General features: G+C 40.1%; 2 protein-coding genes across 3 annotated transcripts in view; both read left to right on the forward strand.

Annotated features, from left to right (window-relative positions):
• Positions 1 to 9,397, forward strand: part of LOC122076300 — a 13,354-nt gene extending 3,957 nt beyond the window's left edge. The window contains exons 2-5 of the mRNA XM_042641616.1: positions 6,640 to 6,699; positions 7,772 to 7,980; positions 8,081 to 8,933; positions 9,056 to 9,397. Coding sequence (XP_042497550.1) covers positions 6,640 to 6,699; positions 7,772 to 7,980; positions 8,081 to 8,933; positions 9,056 to 9,096 — 1,163 coding nt within the window. The 3' untranslated portion in view covers positions 9,097 to 9,397. The remainder of the gene's footprint in view (positions 1 to 6,639; positions 6,700 to 7,771; positions 7,981 to 8,080; positions 8,934 to 9,055) is intronic.
• A 2,802-nt stretch (positions 9,398 to 12,199) lies between these two features.
• Positions 12,200 to 20,650, forward strand: part of LOC122076713 (ankyrin repeat domain-containing protein 2B-like) — a 28,513-nt gene continuing 20,062 nt past the window's right edge. The window contains exons 1-2 of one of the 2 annotated variants that reach the window (XM_042642181.1): positions 12,200 to 12,458; positions 12,561 to 12,621. In XM_042642181.1, coding sequence (XP_042498115.1) covers positions 12,576 to 12,621 — 46 coding nt within the window. In that variant the 5' untranslated portion in view covers positions 12,200 to 12,458; positions 12,561 to 12,575. Of the gene's footprint in view, positions 12,459 to 12,560; positions 12,622 to 12,652; positions 12,787 to 20,650 lie in introns of those variants that run through there. The other variant, XM_042642182.1, reaches the window with a different exon arrangement.

Genomic DNA, 20,650 nt, shown 5'->3' on the forward strand with positions numbered 1-20,650 from the left:
TGATTTCTGACACCCTATAATCTGAGATTGATATTCTTAATCTCAGATCTGATCTCATCCTTGTTATTAATCTGTTTTGAACTATTCTGATATTTGATCTAATGTTCTCCAAGAGTATCCTGCAACATTGGGACTAGGTTGACTTGTCAATCCTAGTTCTACATTAAGTGGTATCAGAGCAAATTTTCCTGCAATTTTCTAACCATGGCAAGTCACATCACCAATGCTGAGTTGCACAAATTGTATCGTGAGTTAGCCGAGAACCAACAGAATACTGATGCTAGGCTTGCGAGGACTGAAGCCAAGTTTGATAAGTTTATGGAAGTGATGATTACCTTTATGAGGAGGTCCGATAAGCGAGCTGAAGAAGGATCCTCTACATTACCCCCTCAGCTCAACACTTTACGGATCGAAGACACACCTCAAAGGCAGCAATCTGATCCGGTTGTTCCCCAGGATGTTACCCGGCAATTTTCTGACAGAGATTATGGCATCAAAGTGGAGGTTCCCGAGTTCAGTGGTGAAAAAGGACCTGAGGAATTTCTTGACTGGCTTACCAAAGTGGAGAGAATTTTTGCGTATAAGTCTCTTCCAGACGTGAAGAAGTGTGAACTCATCATCACCAAGTTTATTGGGTATGCATGTTCATGGTGGGATGATGTACTACATGCAAGGTTTGTCAGAAGACTTGGACCCGTTATCAATTGGGAGGTCATGAAGCAGATCCTGACTGAAAATTTGTTCCCCTTAATTATGAAAAGGTAATGTTTCATAAATTACTTAACTTGCAACAAGGGAACAAAGATGTGGATTCTTACACCCTCGAATTCCACAAACTGTCTTCAAGGTGTCGGCTTCAGGAAACAGACCAGCAGCGGATGATGCGATATATCAGTGGGTTAAGTACTGAGATTCGACTTGAGTTGGCTAACACTGATTTCAGGTCTGTTGATGTGGCAGCGGCTCATGCCAAGACAGCTGAAGAGAAGTCCATTTATTGGAAGGGTATGCTCAAGACTTCTTCAGTTTATAGACCTCCACCGCGTATGGAGGAAAAGAAGCCTGAAGCTCGCAGAGTTGAAGAAAAAAGGTCAGAGTTCAACAAGGATAGTGTTGGGGTGAAGAATATCATATGCCATAGTTGTGGCGAAAAGGGTCACTATTCCAACAAGTGTCCCAACAGGACTCGTTCTGTGAACGTAGCAGAGAAGCAGCCAACAGAGAAGAGTGAAGATGAATCTCATTTATATCCTTATCCCCTCGGGGACAATGATATTATCGATGATGAAGATGAGGATGTAGAAGCTCATTCAGCTAGCCTTTCATCTTTTTCGAATAGACTAGTTGATAAGGCTCCTCTCTTCAGACAGAAGGGTACTATCCTGCACGGCTCCGACCCTATTGATGTTCATGCAATTGTTGATACTGGGGCAGAAGCAAATTTTATATCTGCTGAATTTGTTCGAGCACACAACCTTCCACAGAAGCAGCTTTTCAAGAAGATTCACGTGCGAGGTTTTGGACCCACAGCTCGAGAAGAGGCCACTGCAGTTGTTCGAGTACATCTACAGTTTGGGCCACTACAGTACCATGTCACCTGCTTGGTCACCTCATTGGCGCACTGCGACATTCTTCCAGGGCGACCTTGGCAGCGACATGCAGGCATTCTCAATGATGGTGCACGGAACACTATAAAGGTGAAGCAAGGAGGTCGTATGTACTTAATGAGGCCACATGCATTATCAGACATGCCACGACGTCGACTGACTCCTGCTCCGGTGACACATCAACCTACTCTCCCTCCTCTTGGAGTTATGCTCCCTTCTGTTTTTCGAGATATGTGCCACCTCATCGGCGAGCGATTTACAAGGGAATCTTAGGAGCACGACCTAACTCGACGGAGTCGAGTTCTTTTAAGACCGGGAGAGTTGATACAGATTAATTACCAAAATAGGCTTGTTTTATTAGGAATAATCCTAGGATTGGGGTCCATACATGTTAGGCTTTTGATCCCATGTGTTTTGAGTGTAATAGACCACTTTTATGGGTTTAAAAAGGGGGCTCTAAGATTGAGTACGGGATTACTAGTTAGTTTCCATTTTCATTAGTTTCCTTTATAGTTGGGCTTGATTTGAGTTATATTTGTTTCCTTATGAGTCAAGTTATTAATTGAGTCAAGTTATTAATTGAGTCAAGTCCTTAGTAGTTAGTTTCCTTTTTCAACTAGTTTCTAATTTCAGTTAGTTTCTAATTTCAGTTTTTAGTAGCTATTGTATTAGGAGAATATTTGGTTTCTTTTTTGAGGAACCTTCTATTTTGTAATTCCCTCCCCCATTAACCTTATAAATAAAGAAGAGGAGGCTCCTAAAGGCCTAGATGATTTTGATAAAAAAATTAATGGTTGTTGCTATTGTCTTCTACATGGAGATTTGTCTTGTGTTTGATCAAGGCTGATGGAATTGGTGTTTGATCCAATTGACTCTCAGCGGTGTGAAGCACAAGAGGTCCTCTTCCTTAAATCATCTTCTTCTTCTCTCAACTATACAAAGTGTTATTGATCTGCTCAAGTTCTTACAGGTATTAAATTCAGTTTTCCTTCTCAGTTCTACCCAGAAAATTGCATACTCTGTTAGCAATTTTCAGAACCTGCGTAGACCTAATTCATCATTCCATTAGTCCCCTTATTATCTGCTTCTATTCTAATTTCTGACACCCTATAATCTGAGATTGATATTCTTAATCTCAGATCTGATCTCATCCTTGTTATTAATCTGTTTTGAACTATTCTGATATTTGATCTAATGTTCTCCAAGAGTATCCTGCAACATTGGGACTAGGTTGACTTGTCAATCCTAGTTCTACATTACCTTTCATGAAAGTAGGTTGGGTGATGGATTATCTTGGTGGTAGCCGTAATGCATGTAGGATGCTTTGGCTTGACCAATCTATATGGTACGTCAGGTAGACAGTTGGTACCTTACTATAGTCTATCGTTATAAGCCCGTGGCTGATTTGTAGTGGTGTGTCAGGTTGACAGCCGGCACTTATAATAATTAGCCATAACCTGTCAATCTTTTTGCGTGGATCCTTGCGCTCGTCCTTGATTGGAATCCCCATGTAACCGACCCCATTAAGGTGGGATAAGGTTTTGAATATTGGATGTTGTTGTCCTAAGGATGTTGTTAGGAGGATTTCATAGATGCTCACACTCTATGAGAGGAAAAGTTTAGGCTCTAAATGAGCCACCTCAATCAATTGCTGGCCAAGATAGTCAAATTTCTAGCTACTCTTTTTCTAGGTTTGGTGTCTCTTGAGGGTTCCTGTTTGCCAAAAAAGTTAATCGCTGAATGATCTTCGTGACTTTGCCTTGTTTTGGTACACTTTATTACCTGATGTGTGCTCAGGCTGATCAATTTTCTCAAATTTTTGCTCTTATCCATTGTAGAAATAAAAGTTAAAATTATTTTAGGTTGGACCAACTGGAGCGACTATATAGGATATCCATACAAATTAGTGTGGTACCCATTATAGGTGACTCTTCACTTTGCAAAGATTGGAGTCAAATTAAGCTATAGGATTTATCCATCCATCAAAGAGAGGAAAATTCGATTTTGATGTTTTTGTTTGATCAATCCTTCGGGTTTTGAGTCTTCCATCCATTCCCCTTCTTCTCCTGTCGATGTAGGCCTTCCTCTTTTACTATCTTGCTTGAGTACTCCACTCTGTTGGGGTACAATGTCTTGTATTCCGTCGTAGTTTAATCTAGGGGGTACTGATCAATTTTGTACTGGTATTAAGGGTTTTTCGCCGTATTATTTGTAGCGAGGTTTACTTTCTCTTAAGCCATTCTGAGAGGGGTGAGGACAAGCGTTGTAACCCTATTTTCTATTGATAATGAAGCAAGATCTATCTCACCGAGGACATAGGCAATCTTGCCGAACCTTATAAATGTGTATTGATTGTTCTTGTTTTTCCATTACTTTTTGCATCGTTTTTTAGGGTTGCGTTTCTACAGATGTTGCACTTAAAAATCCGATTACTCTACCATTGAGTTAGTACCCGAAGAATTATAGTATGTAGATGCAATCCGAATTAAAGAAAAAAAATAAACAAAATAAAGAAATTGCATTGCACGACCCCATCAGAACATTGAATTATGAACTAACTTCTTTTTTTGTTTTTTATTTTAATTATGATGGATTACAAACATAAACACGAAGAGATCAAATGATTAAAAAAAAAAACTATAACTAAATAGAAAATTTTATAGATTGCATTTCTTGTCATCAAATTCTTTTTCATTCAAAAGATACTTATTGTCTCATACCGAATCCAATGAACAAAAGATTCCCCGAGTTAGGGGCCAGAGCCTTAGGTCTTGACTAGGGAAAACTAGTCGTCTGAGAATGAAACTATATAGATATAGCGGGCAACAGAAGAAGCCCAAGAACCTCACTGAGGTGCTGCTAGATGAAAAGGAATATGAATTATGGGCATATACAAGGCCCACAATTTTTTTAATGTTTATGTTTTTGTTCCGAAAAAGGGCCTAACAGGCCTACTAAGGTAGATATGGTTTAAGAAAGAGGTCCGATTAGGGACCAACCAATAGTCAAATCATATGAAGGGGAGAGAACTACTATTATTGTTTTTTTTTTTTTTTTGGATGATTTAAAAAATTCATTACCAAAACAGAAGAAGATATATAGCCCCTAAAAAGGGGAGGAGGAGAGAAGGAGCAAAAACCCACTATGAAGTGGAGGGCCTATTCCTGATGATGGAACTAGAGAGCTCCCAAGAATTTACAATATGGCAGTTTCTAGGGGAGGGGCTACAAGTGAAAGAAAGCCGAGAAATCTTGGCCTTGACATCAAAGGAGATGGAGTCTCAAATTTTATCCATAGAGCGAGAGTTGGAGTTCCATTTCCTATGATTTCTCTCTATCCAGATCTGATTTATGGTTGCACAAAAGGCGAGCTTTCCCACAGTATCACAAATAGATTTTCGCTGAAAAGTCATATCAACCCATATCCATTCTCTATGAAATGGGAGAATTATTCTGTTGGATGGCCAACACTTGCGGAGGATCCCTTTCCAGATGGAGGATGAGATAGTGCAGGCAAAGAAGAGGTGTTCAACAGTTTCAGTTTCCATGCCACAAAGGGTGCACATAGGATCCACTGGGATGCCTCTGAGAGTGAGGAATGAGTTTGTGAACACTCTCCAAGTCGTGAATCTTTGGTGGGGGATGTAGTGCTTGAACCAAATGAGATAGTGCCAAGGGGAAGGCTGTCCATGATTTTTGATAGACTCCCAAGCATCCTTTGTAGAGAAGAGCTCAGAGGAGGAGGGCAGCCAAAGGATAGTGTCTTGTCTATGCCTTTGCAAATCAGAGATGACCGACAAGGAGCTCCAAATGTCATTGAGCTGAGGAATGGTTTGAGAAGGGGGGACCAATTGCTAGAGGATAATATATCAGCTGTAAGAGCTTGCTTGGACAAACCGGATCTCTAAATAGTTCTGGCACTTATGATATGATGAAGAACCCCTTTGGAATGCCAAGGGTTGAGGCAAAGGGAAGTGGTAGCCCCATTACCAAGCCGGGTGGAGATGGTTGGAGAGATGGAGGGGTGAATGGCAGTGATATTTCTCAAAATCCAAGAAGCATCTTGATGGCATTTCACTGTCCAGAAGGAGTCAGAGCGAAGAATGGTCTTGTAAATCCAGTCAACCCAAATACTCTTCTTTTTTGAGACAATTTTTCAGGCAGGCTTGATGATACCCACCAAGTTAACATCCTTGATCCATCTCAATCCTAGGCCCCCTTCAGTTTTAGGGAGACAAACTACAGCCCAACTGATAGGATGGAGAAACCTTGAGCAATCGCATCCTTTCCAAAGGAAAGAGGCAAATATGGATTCAAGCTTGGAGATGATGGACTTTGGCAACCCATAAATGCCCGACCAATAGATGTAAGATGCTTGGAGGACAGATTTGATAAGCTCCAGGCACCCAGCAAAGGACCAATACTGTTATTGTATTGAAAGAACATGAATCGCTACTCCTCACTCCTCATGAATAGAATTGTAGAATCTTCTACTGAAACAGAATTCACAGCAATCGATGAACTGAGCCTAAGCCCACATGCAGCTCTGGTTCTTCTTTCTTCTTCCTTTAGTCCTGAGAGATGTCCTGTTCTGTCCTGCTGTAACTCCTTTTTCCCTAAGTTCTACAAAGGCCTTAGCGAAATATAAGTTGAAGCTCCCGCACTAAAGTAAGCAATTTCTGTTGAAGAGGGATTGGCTGTCCTTTCCGTGAAAGACTTCGACTCGCTCCTCGGTCGTGTAAGTAATAGCTGAACCTTGATTCTCTCTTAAAGGGGGGACCGAAGGTTTGTCTTTGCTGCTAGTGTCCTCTCTATTGCCACTCCTTATAATTGATAGAGCTGTCTAGGGACACTTGTGCCAAGAATCCCCTACTATGACTATTCAAGCACTTGGGCTATAAGTATCGAATGAAAAGTATAGGTATAAGTCCATATATTGTTTTGACGGATCCTCTTGATTGGATGGATTCCCTTTATTTGATTTCATCCATTAGATTATTTGTGTATGCTATGATTACTTTTTGTGGTTATAGAGAAGAGCGATGTAGCAAACTATAACTATCCCCCAGAAAAGGAAAGAAAATTAGCAAAAGGTACATGGATACTGACATGGTATTCTCTTCTTATATTGGATCAAAACATTTCTGTTGTTGCGAATCCTGTATCATCATAAATGTGGTGAATGATGTGTTCCTCATTCTGATAGCATCAGATTCATCTGCACAAGATGCCGTTGTAACCATATTTTTTAAAGAACCGGACTAGGAGTCAACTGAAAAAGGCTCCTTCCCGGTTTTTTCTTTCCTGGTTTTTAGCAGTTTTGAGGAGAAAACCAGGAAAAATTGTGAACCCAAAAAAGTGCTTTCCAGGTTTTTGGGTTCAGCCGCCACCGGTTTGGCCTGGGTTTTAAAAACAATGGTTAAATGATTAAGCCTACTCTTTGTATTCTTAAATTTCTCCATAGTATGTTATGATTTCATCAGCCTGACTGGATTGACCCAACCCACCACAACTTTCTCATTGATACCATACTAGTAGTTGATAACTTCTCAGTTGACAGGTAAATTTCCTGTCTCAACTACTGTATAGCCTTCTTTCATCCTCATTTGATAAGAAGCAATTTATTAGTTTTATCTCTTCCATTTTCTTGGTTTACTTATTGAACAATATTTCCATATCTACAGGTCATCTAAGGGTTTCAGCTTACCTCTATTTCACTAGGCTAAGACTTTGGATCTCATCTCAATTGTATTTTATGCAATTTGCTTAAAATCAGGTCACCTAGAATAAATTTATTCCTACCCTTTTGCGTCCTGTACCCTTCAATTTCACGTCGCCAAAGTTTATCTGCATGCTGGGGCAGAGCAAAGGGCAGAGTTTCAAGTGACTTGTTAGGGCTGTCAAGGATCAAAGAATCAAGTCACTCAAAGCTCCTCTAGCGTGCCCTAGCCAAGTGGTCCTCACCTGGCCAAAATCCATAAAGGTGCGAAAGCCGCTTCTTTAAGAAACTGCAGTTCGAGGTTTCTCCTTTGACCATGTACTAATGGTATTAGCATTAGTTGATTCCATTGACTTATCAACATGAGGCAATTGATAATAGGATACTTCATGCCATCTACTTCATATTATTTAGTGTTAACACTAACTCTAACCAAAGCGTGTGAGTTAATTTCTTCTCAAACTTTCCATACTGTGTCACAGATATCATTCAAGAAATGGTGAAGAACAGAATGCATATCGAAGCTATTGATGTTGCTTGTACATTTGGGGTTGAGGAAAAATTCTCTCAAAATATTCTTACATCATTTTTACGTGAATCTAAAGAAATCTGGAAAAGAACAAGGAGAGAAGCACAAGGTTCTCCTGTACCACTGGTATCTCTCTCTCTCTCACTCACACGCACACATAAACAAACAAACACAATGTCTCTGTGTTGTAATTTTGATCTTGCAATGCTGTGACATTCTGCCACAGAAAGAAGCGGATGAAAGGCAACTTGCTGGCCTGAAATCCTTAGTTAAGTGTTTGGAGGATCACAAGATGGATCCTATGAAGATTCTTGCAGGATGGCATGTCAATGACAAGATGACCAACCTAGAGAAAGAAATTGCAGATCTAGAAAAGAAAATAGAAGAAAAAGCTAATTTGAAGAGAAAAGCTGGTGAAATTGAGTCCTCAAAAAAGATGAGAACCCAAGAAGTGAAACGTCCTTGGCCTACCACCAATGTTTTGCCTCAGGAACTCCCTGCAATCTTGGTGTCACAAGATCAAAGGAATCTTAGACTCACTGGTGGAAACAGCTCAAATGATGGATTGTCTAATAAGAACATTTTCACCGGTGGATTCCCCAGTCTGCACCATGGATACTCAGGTGTCTCATCAGTTGCTAGTGCTGCAGTGCAAGATACAAAAGGAAATATTCTCAGCTCTATAGCTGGAATTGGCAGTGGGCTTGCAACTGTAGCAACTAATGGATCTGGAGTAACTGGGTCGTCAACAGGAAGTGGTGGTGTTTGGTCCACTGGGCCATTTTCTGGAATTGGTGGGGGAGATGGGGTTAGGCAAATAACAGCTAATGTTGTCGGGCCGTCTGGGTGGTATGGGGATGAAGCTTTCTATAACGGTTCTGTTCAGAACAGTTTTCATGATCCAGCTTCCAGTGGGAAAGGATTCTTTGGGCTGCAGCCATCTCTGGAACAAGGCTTTCTAGGGCGGCCAACTACCCAATCCCTGACTGTTGTGAAGCAGAGTTCAGGATCCAATCTTTATCGATTTGCAGATACAGTTCTGGAAGGTGATACTCATTACCATGGTGGCTCTTACACGGGTAACACTTTACCTTCTTCCATCCATGTTCATCACTCTTCTTTCCCGCATTTAATGGATAATTATTCCTTTCTCTGAAATATTTGTTGGGGCTTTTACGTTCTCTCCTCTGTATGTTGGCAGGAGAAGCAAGGACTTGGAAATCAAATGCTTTGGGCTACTAATTGGGCCTAGATCTGGCCTCAGCGTCGAAGGTCCGTGCTGGTTAACATTCCATGGATGCTGTAATGCTAAAGAAGTGCTAATTGTTGCTGTTGTCCTCCTCTTAGTGTAAACAACATTGAATTTACAACTGCCCCTGGACTTCTTTTTTTCTTTTTTTTTTTTTTGACGGGGGGTGTGGTGAGTTTTTTTTTTTTTTTTTTGGGTTTTTTAGTCACCAAACAATTGAGAAATAGTTAATATGGGTTTCCTATGGCTGCCTACTTTTCTCTTCTTTTAAATAAAGCAAATAATATTTATTAATTATTGGAGGTACGAGACTGAATAATTATTTTCATAAATGATATTCATCTGAGAACCCTTCAGTAGACCTGACTCTAGAGGAACGGTCGACAATGACTCCAAGATTGAATGTTATGAGGTGTTTCATTACGCTGCCTTTTTACTTGCTGAAAGAAACAGATAAATGGGGGCTTGGCTTTAGTAAGTGGGCAGGAAAAAGAGACTAGGGCCATCCATAAAAGTGCTTTTGGTTCGGCCATTGAATGATGTTCCGGCCATCTGACTTAACCGAGTGCCGAGTGCCGAGTAGCCGATTGCCGATTGCCGATTGCATCCATTTCAAAATGGCCATTTCTTTAGGTTTATATATATATATATATATATTATATTTGGATACTGGATGATGGTAGCATCCTGCTAAGGCCCAAGGGCCCTGGAGTCAGTTTTTTATTTTTTATTTTTTATTTTTAATGAAAACTGGAGTCAGAATTTGATTAGAATCGAGTTAAATCTCCTGTATCGTTGTCAAAAAGCCCCATCACGGTACAAATATACCCAATTCTTGGAGTGCTCCTTTCTAATAACTTCTTTTTATGATTTTGGATTGGTCTAAGAAAGCTAAAGGTAAGGTCCTGTCCATTCTTGCCATTTCATGCTATTTTCTTTGGATTGGCGGGAACCAAAGCGTTATTTCTGCTTACAAACCCAAACCAAATATCATTTTGAAAAATATTAACGAATGCCTTTCTCTGACTATTCCTCTTTTTTCACTCCAAATATGTTTACAATCATTTGTGATGTAAGTTTTCCAAAGGAAAAAAAAAACCAGGCTATATGAGCAATTATCTATGCCTCTGGTAACCATTTTATGAGCCCCAATGAACCTGATTTTTCTTAAGATTCCAACTTCTTATCAATGGCATTCCTCTGTTCCTCTATTGCTTTATGATAGTCTGGTATTTTTTCACTACTTCATCTTGGTTAGAAGCTTCAAGGAAATGAAGAAGCAAGTCATTCAGCATTCAATAAAACAATGGATGGACAAACTTTTGGTTCATGAATTTTTACCGAAACAAACAAAGACAGATTGATTCTTCCAAAATTCCAGTAAACAATGCAAAAAAATTATCTAGTGATCATTTAATAGAGATGTTAGACAAGTTAATAAAGAAAATTATCTCGTACCCCTAAATTTAAAATTTATGTCTTATAACATCCTCATTTGTTGATAATATCGATAGCATTCCTAATGTATAACATCGTTAGCTTAGAATTGAAAAAGACCCTTTTGACCTTCTTTTTTTTTTGTGGTGGGGGTGGGTGGGGAAGCAAAAATATATTAATACTTGGGTAAAATGTTTAACATATGATCAAAGCTCATTATCAAAGATTTTCTATTCATCGAAAACATAAAGCTATATTCTCAAGCGTAAGGATAAGGTTTTTGTTAGGCATAATACATAAATTAGGCCTAGGGAAAAAAATGATTAGCAGTTGGCAAAAGAGGGATTGAAGACCATGGCCATCGATTGATAACGTTGGTGTCCCAAAAGCTCCTTAGATCTCCTATGGGACTCGAAATCTCATCTACTTCCCATCCACATTCGGTAGCTTTTGTCAAGCCATAAAGGAGACTCCTTGTTGTTGCTTTTGTACCATTTCCTATCAACATACAGTTAGAATGGAGTAAGTGGCAATTACCTTTTGATATAATGGCTATTGCCCACATCTTTTGATTATGGGCATTAAGTAAGAAATATTCCATAGAAAGTGTAGGTATGATTTTTACACTATATCACCATCCCTTGCCACATGTTCGAAATCCAATTTCAATGTGCAACTTAACCAACCAAGAGATCATTGTAACACAAGCTATGGTACGGTATGATATCAGTTTTTAAGACAATAGTTTGGATATACTAGATCGTACTAATTTTTTTTTTTTAACCGAATAACTAATTACATTATGATATATATAAATATATATATTTTATGCGGTTGTGGGGTCAGTATAGATCCACGGGACTAGTCAGGCCGAAGGTCTGGATACTCGTCGTTAGCAAAAAAAAAAAATTATGATATATCCTATAAAAGTAAAAAAGAGAAAGACAAAAGTATCGGAAAAAAATTTGTACTTAAACTGTATTTGTATGAAATGGAAGCCATATTTATATTGAATAGAAACCATATTGAAATTGTACCTTGCCGATTTGATATTGCTAATAAAAATTTAGAATGTTCTTGGATGGTACAGTTTTGGTATCTATTCCTTGTCTTTTGTTTCATACTAAAACTGTTTCGAAATAGCCACATTGTTTGACACCTTTATGTGCAAATGATACATTCTCGTGGTGGAGAATTGAATCGTTTAGTATGGAGTGGGTTTTAACGCGGAAAAAGTGGGATCTACATCTGCACAGTTTCGTCCTTGGCAATCTTTTTCCCTATATTTGGGTTTGGTTTTTGTGCACTTCAGTTCTGGTCAAACAGACGGACCCAAGTGATTTAGTGTTGGTTAGGCCACGTTTTAATATATGATACGACTCATTGAGTTTAGTGTGACGCGGGTGAAATAACTAACTTTCTTATAACTCAGAAAAATTTGACTCAAACTAATCATTTTTATATTGAATGAGTCCACATGACCTTTTTTCAGGTATTGCCAATTTTTTTCAACCCCTTGGAAGACTTAGGTAAAGCCGAAACCTAATTTTCCAACCGTGTCAAGCTTTAACCCAAAAACAAAAAGAAAGAAAAAACTGTGTCAAGGTGCTTTTAAATAAACAAAGGGGGAGTGCGTATTTAAACGCTACGAATTTGCCACGTTATCCTCCATGGGTCGGAAGCCCATTACAATGCCCCATCCCCCATAGTGACAATCCCAGTAAGAGCCATCCGATATAGGCATATAGGCCCTTGTGGATCTGTAATTTTCAATTCTGAGTCCCAAAGTTATTCAGGATTGAGGAGTGCATTTGCTTGGAACTATTGTCCTGAGACGGGACTGACGGGGGCTTCTGCTCAATCGGGGGGCTAGCGTAATCATTGAGGGGCTCACTTTTTAGGTTTTATATACTATCAGGTATGAAACAGTATACTTGGACTCTCCGGCTTGAAGGGTTTGAAATTACATTTACCAGTTACAGTATTTATTTATTTTTCCTTCGTTTTATTGCTGTTGCAGCGGCAGCTGCTTATCATGGCATCAAATTTACATAAGGATCCTCCGACCACTTGCAGCGAGGGTACAAAGATTCACCATATGGAGTTTTGGATTCCATTTACATAGTCCTTTATTGCTCTTGCTTTTTGCAAATCATTCGTTCGATACTGAAAATTGATACGATTGCTAATAGTAATTGAAGTGTTTGCGCAATTAGAGTTATTTGCAGGGTTTTTTTGGTCGTGAGGTAAGTAGTCGTTTCAGGGTAGAGAATCTGGACGCCTACATGTTCGAATTGTCTATGGATTCCACCCCCCCCCCCCAAAAAAAAAATAAAATAAAATAAAATAAAAAGGTTAGTCGATGTAATTTCTCATGGTCTATGGCTGACACATTGGTATTTCTAATGGTTTATGGCTGCCACTTTGGTAGTTCTGATGATTCTGTGCTTTGCGTTAAGCATTTGGTCTCTCTACCATGGTTATCCATTCTATACCTCTGTTTCTCTGAATATCATATACAGTTTAACAATCTCTACTGCTCCATATTCTTCCAGCTCTTATAACTTGTGAAGATGATGATTTTTAGCTATTGTTTACTATGAGTTCTATTTCTGTTGCTCTATATTCCTTTTTTTTTTTTGGATGAATAAACATATAAACTAACGTGAGAAGAAAGAATATACTACTCCAGAGGGGTTCTAACGGTTTATGGCTGCCACTTTGGTAGTTCTGATGATTCTGTGCTTTGCGTTAAGCATTTGGTCTCTCTACTATGGTTATCCATTCTATACCTCTGTTTCTTTGAATATCATATACAGTTTAACAATCTCCACTGCTCCATATTCTTCCAGCTCTTATAACTTGTGAAGATGATGATTTTTAGCCATTGTTTACTATGAGTTCTGTTTCTGTTGCTCTATATTCCTTTTTTTTTTGGATGAATAAACATATAAACTAACGTGAGAAGAAAGAACATACAACTCCAGAGGGGAAAGATAAAGAGGTAGAAGAAGGGAAGGCCAAAACAAACCATCAAGAGGAGGAGGGGGGAGGGAGGAGAATAGAGGAGGGGAAACCCCCCAGGAAACAACAAAATGTTTTTCTTTGGGTAATCACTAATACAATAAGGGGGAAAATCTGAGCTTGGAGCTAACATAAACTAAGATTGTGTTCCAAATCAACTCCAAGGAGTGAGAGTTGGATGTGTGCAACATATTGCTCCTACTTTATCGTGTGCTAATATTTTTTATTTTGGTTGGGTAAATGCTAATTGAAATTGATTGTCCTACGACTGTTTTAATGGCAGTTCTTGCTACAGTATATTGGATATTTCTTTTGGTGGTTAGCTTAAAACCAGTTAAAGAGGAATGGTTGATACAATCTCTATGGATTTATCTACTCATGATGACGAGTTACTGGTTAGTTAAGAATTTTGTCCAATCATGACTGCAGAAGCAAGTTTACTTTTCTTCTTCTTGTAAGACTTATGGTAGATTGGCAGTGGCAGTACTGGTAGTGTTAGTACAAAGAGTGTGGTGGTATTGTCATTGTTGGCAACAAACCACTGATGATGTGTATACTGTAGTGGTGACATGGACATTCTAATGAGGTGGCCAGTGGCATGTTTCAGATGATTGGATGCACGTGATATGATGATGATGATGATGATGTGCGTCGAGGTCATGGATATGATGGATGTATGGTTATAGCCTTATAGGTATGGTGCGAGACATGCATGGTATGGTATAATCGTGTAGGTGCTTGGGGATGTATGTATATGAGGTGGCAATAATTTAGTTAGCCTAAAGCTCACATGGCAGCCTGTAGGGCCACACAAATTGGCATAGGTGCATGCCGCACACCCAGGCAGTCCAGCCAACCTGCACAGTGCGTGTAGCACGCAAAGGCCACCCCCACGAGCACGACACGTCATGCAGGCAGATGCCCTTGCGTGTGGGAGCCAAGCCCTCCTTCCCATGAGGTGATTTTATTGATACACTCCTTCCCAATTCTAGTAGAATCCATTCCAGTCCTTATTCCAATCATTCACCACCATTCTCCATACCCCCAAACATAGTTGTTAAGGCGTCGCCTAGGCGACGACTAGGCGTCTAGGCGGTTTGCCTGGGGCCTAGGCGACAGTTGCCTTGTTGCATTGTATGTCGCATTGTGTTTCGGCACTTATTTATGTCAAATATCATTCAAGTAAATGTTTCATTTACTTAAGATGTTATTCATAAATAAGCAAATACCCCCTATTTGAATCCAATAAAAATAGTTTAAAAATCAAATTCCAAAAGGATAAAAAGTCCCCCAGTCTAAGAACAAAAACTGGATTTTGGTTATAGGGACGATTTTCAACTTTTAAATGCTAGGGTTTTTCTCAATTATGAAAATTTTATAAATTCTATCATGTTAAAACATTGCTAAAAACCAAAAGTCTGGTAAAATAATATTTTGTTTTGAAATTCATAAAATTATTTTCATTCAGGCGATTTTAACAGTATTCGCATACTTAAAAATAAGTTTGACTGAAGCATAACTTTGTCATTGCAACTCAGATTTAAGTAATCTTAGACTTGTTAGGAAGCTGGTTTTATGTTATAACTAATACAAAAAGTCTCATGTAAAAATAAAATCATTTGACCAGTCAAAATTATTATAGAATAAGAGCATTTCTCTAAATGTTGATTTTTTATAACTTAATATGACTTAATGTTAATTTTTTATGATTTGATGTGGCTAAATGTTGATTTTTAATGACTTGATGTGACTTAATCTTGATTTTTTATGATACAAGGTATATATATAACTTACTAAATAATGTTAAAAAATAGGAAAAATAAAAAATAACACTTGTTCGCCTTAAGATGGACGCCTTCTCGCCTAAACGCTTAGACAACCCTCCACCGCCTTGGTTCGCCTTGGCGCTGTGACAACTATGCCCCCAAACCCAATTTTTCCCTGAAGACCCTGATTTCAGTGCTCCATGCACTACAAGAATTCATATTTTCCCCCAAATAGCTACTATGTTATTTGACTTCTACCTAGCTAGTTGTGTTTCAAGGTTTGTTTCTTCATTGATTTTACTTTGTGCACTGTAAGTTGTTGTGAAACCTGATTCCACATTAACTCAAAACTCAAATTAAGCCTTATCTGAATTAAATGTGATATGCTACATGGAACCCTAAATTGACGTTCAACTCATTCCATAGAAACCACTTCTTACCCTTTCATTTTAAGCCTTTTCCTTGCTCTTTAAGATCCTCCAATCTGAATCATATTACTCCTTCATATTGGTGCATTCAGATACCTTCATTGAGGGTTGGTTTGAAGATTATGAGGTGGATTATTGTCATATTCTTGACCATAAATCCCTTCAGATCTTCGTATTGGTGAAAGCAAGCTTTGACATCGTTGAGCTCAAATGAGATGTGTCATTTAGCAGGTCTGCTACAGCCTACAGATGATTCATGCTTGGAATCGTGGTTTCTCTTCTTTTTCTCCACTTTTTATGTGCTTAGAGGAACTATAGCGGAACTGCGGAAGTGGATATACTTTATAGTTCTGGTTTCTAAGACAAAAAAAAAAAAGAAAATGATGTACTTGGTGCATGAGGCTCCCGCATGTGTGAGGTCTGGGGGGTGAGAACTACACAACCTTACCCCGAGAATGTCAAGAGGTTGTTTCGACCACTTGACCACCAAGCGCAACATTCGTACCTTGCCGTGTGATACCCCGTGTCTAAATTCAGTTGCATGCCTTGGGTGCTTGGTCATAGCAGGCGCTGAGGGCAGCTGGGCTACCTACTTGGCCAGTGAAAGTGTACACAGGGAGCATGTTCCTTGAACTTGCCTATGTACTTGAGCCAAATTGTGAGGAAAGTAGGCCAGTACAGTGGTCTCAGGGTCACACGCATGGTTGACCTTAGGCCCATGGTTGGGGACTGCCTGGCAGACAGATTTGATGTCACCGGCAGGTTACCTGCCTGACCACCGGTCAGTCGGTGGTGCTATACTGCAGAAAACTGCATTCTTTGTCTATGGGCCCCACTGCCCCGCAGGCATGACTCAACCATTCCCATTGGTTGATAGGGCATTCAATACTGGTCTTGTAGCACCTAACATGCAAATGATCAGGTGGACTCATATACCGGTACAGAGGATTAATGCAAATTCAGGTTTGGACCTAAAAGCTAGACATGCCTTAGTAGGGGTCTCATAGCCGCTATAAAAGCAAAACCATACTCCCATTCTCCCGTTTCAGTTCTTCATTTACTGAATTTGGTGGGGGGAGAGGAGAAGAAGAGAAGAAGAAGGAAGGTTGGAGCTTGAAGCTGGGCTGCACTGGGGCTGCCCGAATGCTGCTATCCAAGTTGGCTGCTGCTGCTGCTGTACACATAAGAAAGGTAAGAGTTTATCTTTGGTATTTCTGTACAGTAGGTTCTTTCATAGTTAGAGGTGTAGGCAGTCAAATTCCCAAGCATGCAGCCACCCAGAGTGGAAGCCTTGGACTGCATGCATGGGATTTGAGCTGAATTCAGTTACAGAGACCGAACAAGTGTATGCAGGTATGCAGTTCCTGTGTGGATTGGATAGAGTCTAGGTTTGTATTTGTCTGTGTAACCTCCTACAGCTGAATTGTGGGCTGTAGGTGTGGAATTGCTAACCAAGAACTAGGAATTAGGCTTGCATGCAAGGGAATGGGTTTAATTCTTGTTGTTCATGAAATTGGGTTTATTGTACTTGCTGTTCATGCAGTTAGAACGGTGTTCAGATCCTAGAAATTCTCCCTGCAGCTTCCTCTACAGTTGGGTGTTGGACTACATTTTAGGGATTCTTTTTCTTAAGCTGAAAACCCAACTGTAGAACTGAAAATTTGTGAAATAGGTTGATGTCCATGTAATTTGGGCGGTACCTGGGCTTGTGTACCATCTCTGTAATCACCCAACACTGGGTTTCAGACTTTGCATGTAAGGGATTTTCATCCCAGAGCTGGAAACCCAGCTGCAGAGATGAAGTCTATGTAATAGGCTTGCTGAATTTTCAAATTGGGTATTGTTGGCATGTTAAGCATTTGCTTGTGGGTGTGCACAGGTCTATACATTATCCCTGTGGAGACCCACAGCCTGGATTGACCTTAATGGATAGGAAACTCATTTCAGAGTTGGGACCACCATCCCAGAGCTGAAATTGGAATCCCAATTCATCTCTGACCCATCTTAGTGAACCTCAGAATTTGGGGGTTTTACAAGTCAGGGCTGAAATGGTGTAAATTGGGTGGGGACATGGGTTCCTGCCCAATGAATTATCCAATTGACCTATTATGGAGGGGGGGTCAGTGAGGTTGAAGCTGACATTGAGCTTATAGCCTGAAGTCCCTTCTTTAACCCTAGTAAATTTTAATAATTTAACCTAATGTGGGCTGAATGAGGATACAACCATACATTTGAGGTTGTACAGCCCCAGATGAGAGGCTGCCCATATTGGGAAACCCAATACAGTAGACCCCTTATAGGTTCACAGCTGAACTGGGTTTTATGCTTCAGTTTTCTCCCGGAACCCTTTCCAGTTCAGCAGTGGGAATTTATCTGGAATTGATTTGTAGTATGTCCATTCTTTTGATGTCACTCAATTCCAATTTTGAGACTGTCCATGGCCACTGTGGAGGCTGCATGTGCTAAAAACCTCAGACCAGCAGTGCTTACATGTGCACTGCTGAAATTCAGCAAAGACAGTGCAAGGAGGGCTGTAGTCGTTTTGCCTTGTGGGATTGAATGGAGCAACCCACTTGGAAATGGTCCCTATGGTGTGGGACTTGTCCACATACATTGAAGGAACACAGGGGATGTGAGTTGAGTGCACAAAAGGGCTAGAACACCTCCACCGACAGGTGCCTGCGGCTGGCCGTTGCCCCTGCAACTGACTTGCCAGTTGATGATTTCACATCGTGTGCTGGCCTCTGGTTTTGTAGCCAGTGCACACCCACTAGTGGCTCCTACCACATGCCAACAAAACCCTATTTGGCTCAACAAGGTGGGCCAGTGTGTGGTATGTATTGGCTGTGAATGGCCTGTGTGTGGGTTAGTATAGGTCAGTTTGGACCTATATAGGTCTGTGTGAGGGAGGGAACTTGACACATGTCAGTGCCCTCTGTATTGTCTGTTTTTGAGTCCCGGTAAGGGGAATTCTACTGAAAATTGGTTTAGGATTTAAATAGGAATTGTCTGTGGATAGTGTAGGTTATAAATTGACAATATAAATTGATGAATATATAGGAACCTAATTCACTCGGCAAGGAAACGTGATGGTGGGAATTCGGTCCTTTGGATTCGGGTATCGAGGTGAGTAGGTGAATTGTATTATTTTGTGGAGTATATTTATATATTTTATTTTGCTTGCAAATGTTTAATGGAATGACTTGTGTTAGGTGTTGTATATATAATTCTTACTATTGCACATGTAGTTATGGATGTGGATGTGGATATGGCGGACTGGGACACGGTGTGGCCGATGTGTGTTCCGGTACCGTTTGCCTAGGGATGCGTGAATGTGTGCGGATGCATGGATGACATTGGTTGAACTGTATGATGTAGAATTGTATTGAGTTAGGATTATAACCCCAATGCTATAACCCCTTGCCAATAGGAGGTGAGGTATTGGCTAATGCCAATCGGTGGTAGTGTAAGATCCAAGAATACGGCAAGTACAAGACCCGCCTGGGAGATCGGTGAGGTATCCCCACCAAGAATACGGCAACTACCAGGGGGTTTGGGAGATCGGTGAGGGTGTGCAAACTTTAGTCCCACATCGCATATGGAGAGATTATTAGGCTAGTTAATAACCTCTAGCCTCCTAAACATCGCACAACGCTTTTTAAAGCCTTGAGGCCCATGGGCCAAAGAGGACAATATTCTGCAAAGTTAATGGGGCCGGGGCGTTACAGGTAGGTCTGAAGAGACTACTACGCCCTAGGTATGACGAACTGTATCCAAGGTGGGCACAGTATGGTACGACAGACTTTACACATGGCTGCTGGACGGTGGGATACGACATATTGTACATGTGGCAGTCAGGGTTATTATTTAGGGGTTGGTTGGGGGACCGAGGCTCTTTCTAGGACTAGTTGACTCTTGTTTACAACTAGCTTGTATCTCTGGAGCCCGACGTACTGAGGAGGGGATACCACCTACGTTGTAATGTAGAACTAGAATTGGCAAACCAACCTAGTCCCAAAATAGCAAGATACTCTCGAAGAACAAACACAAGTCAAATTAGGATAATAGCACAGCAGATCAGATTACAAGAGAAATCAGATCTGAAACAGTTGAAGCTATTGAACCAAATACTAGGGTTTCTCTTATCAGATTAGGACCGATAACATGGGCTTACAAGACTTCAAATAGGTCCAAATCAACTTAATACCATGAACCAAAGTCCACGAGAACAGTAGGAACTGAACCAGATCTGTCAATTTCAGTTCTGCTTTGTCACAGGTCACTAAAAGACAAGAAAAGGGAGAATTTTTAAATCTCTCAAACCACTGGTCAGAAAGAGCTCCCCTTTGGGTCGAGTTCTTCCCCAGGTAGGACCTATCTTTGATCCAAATTTCAGCCCAAACTGATGGCTGAAAGTGTTTCTAGCAGCAAGGGATCAAATAGGAAAAATATGAGGATTTGCTGGACAGAATTGAGAGAAAAGTGATTTAATTAAATACCTATAACAGTAGATCAGATCTGGAACACCTTGAGTATGGAAGAAAAGAGGGAGATAACTAGAAGAGAACCTCTTGTGCTTCACACCGCAGAGAGTTAATTGGATCAAACACCAATTCCATCAGCCTTGATTAAACACAAGACAAATCTCCATGTAGAAGACAATAGCAACAACCATTAATTTGTTTATTAAATCATTTAGGCCTTTAGGAGCCTCCTCTTCTTTATTTATAATGTTAATGGGGGAGGGAATTACAAAATAGAAGGTTCCTCAAAAAGGAAACCAAATATTCTCCTATTACAATAGCTACTAAAAACTGAAATTAGAAACTAGTTGAAAAAGGAAACTAGCTACTAAAGACTTGACTCAATTAGTAACTTGACTCCTAAGGAAA

This window comes from Macadamia integrifolia, chromosome 4, assembly GCF_013358625.1.
Source record: "Macadamia integrifolia cultivar HAES 741 chromosome 4, SCU_Mint_v3, whole genome shotgun sequence".
Lineage (NCBI taxonomy): Eukaryota > Viridiplantae > Streptophyta > Magnoliopsida > Proteales > Proteaceae > Macadamia > Macadamia integrifolia.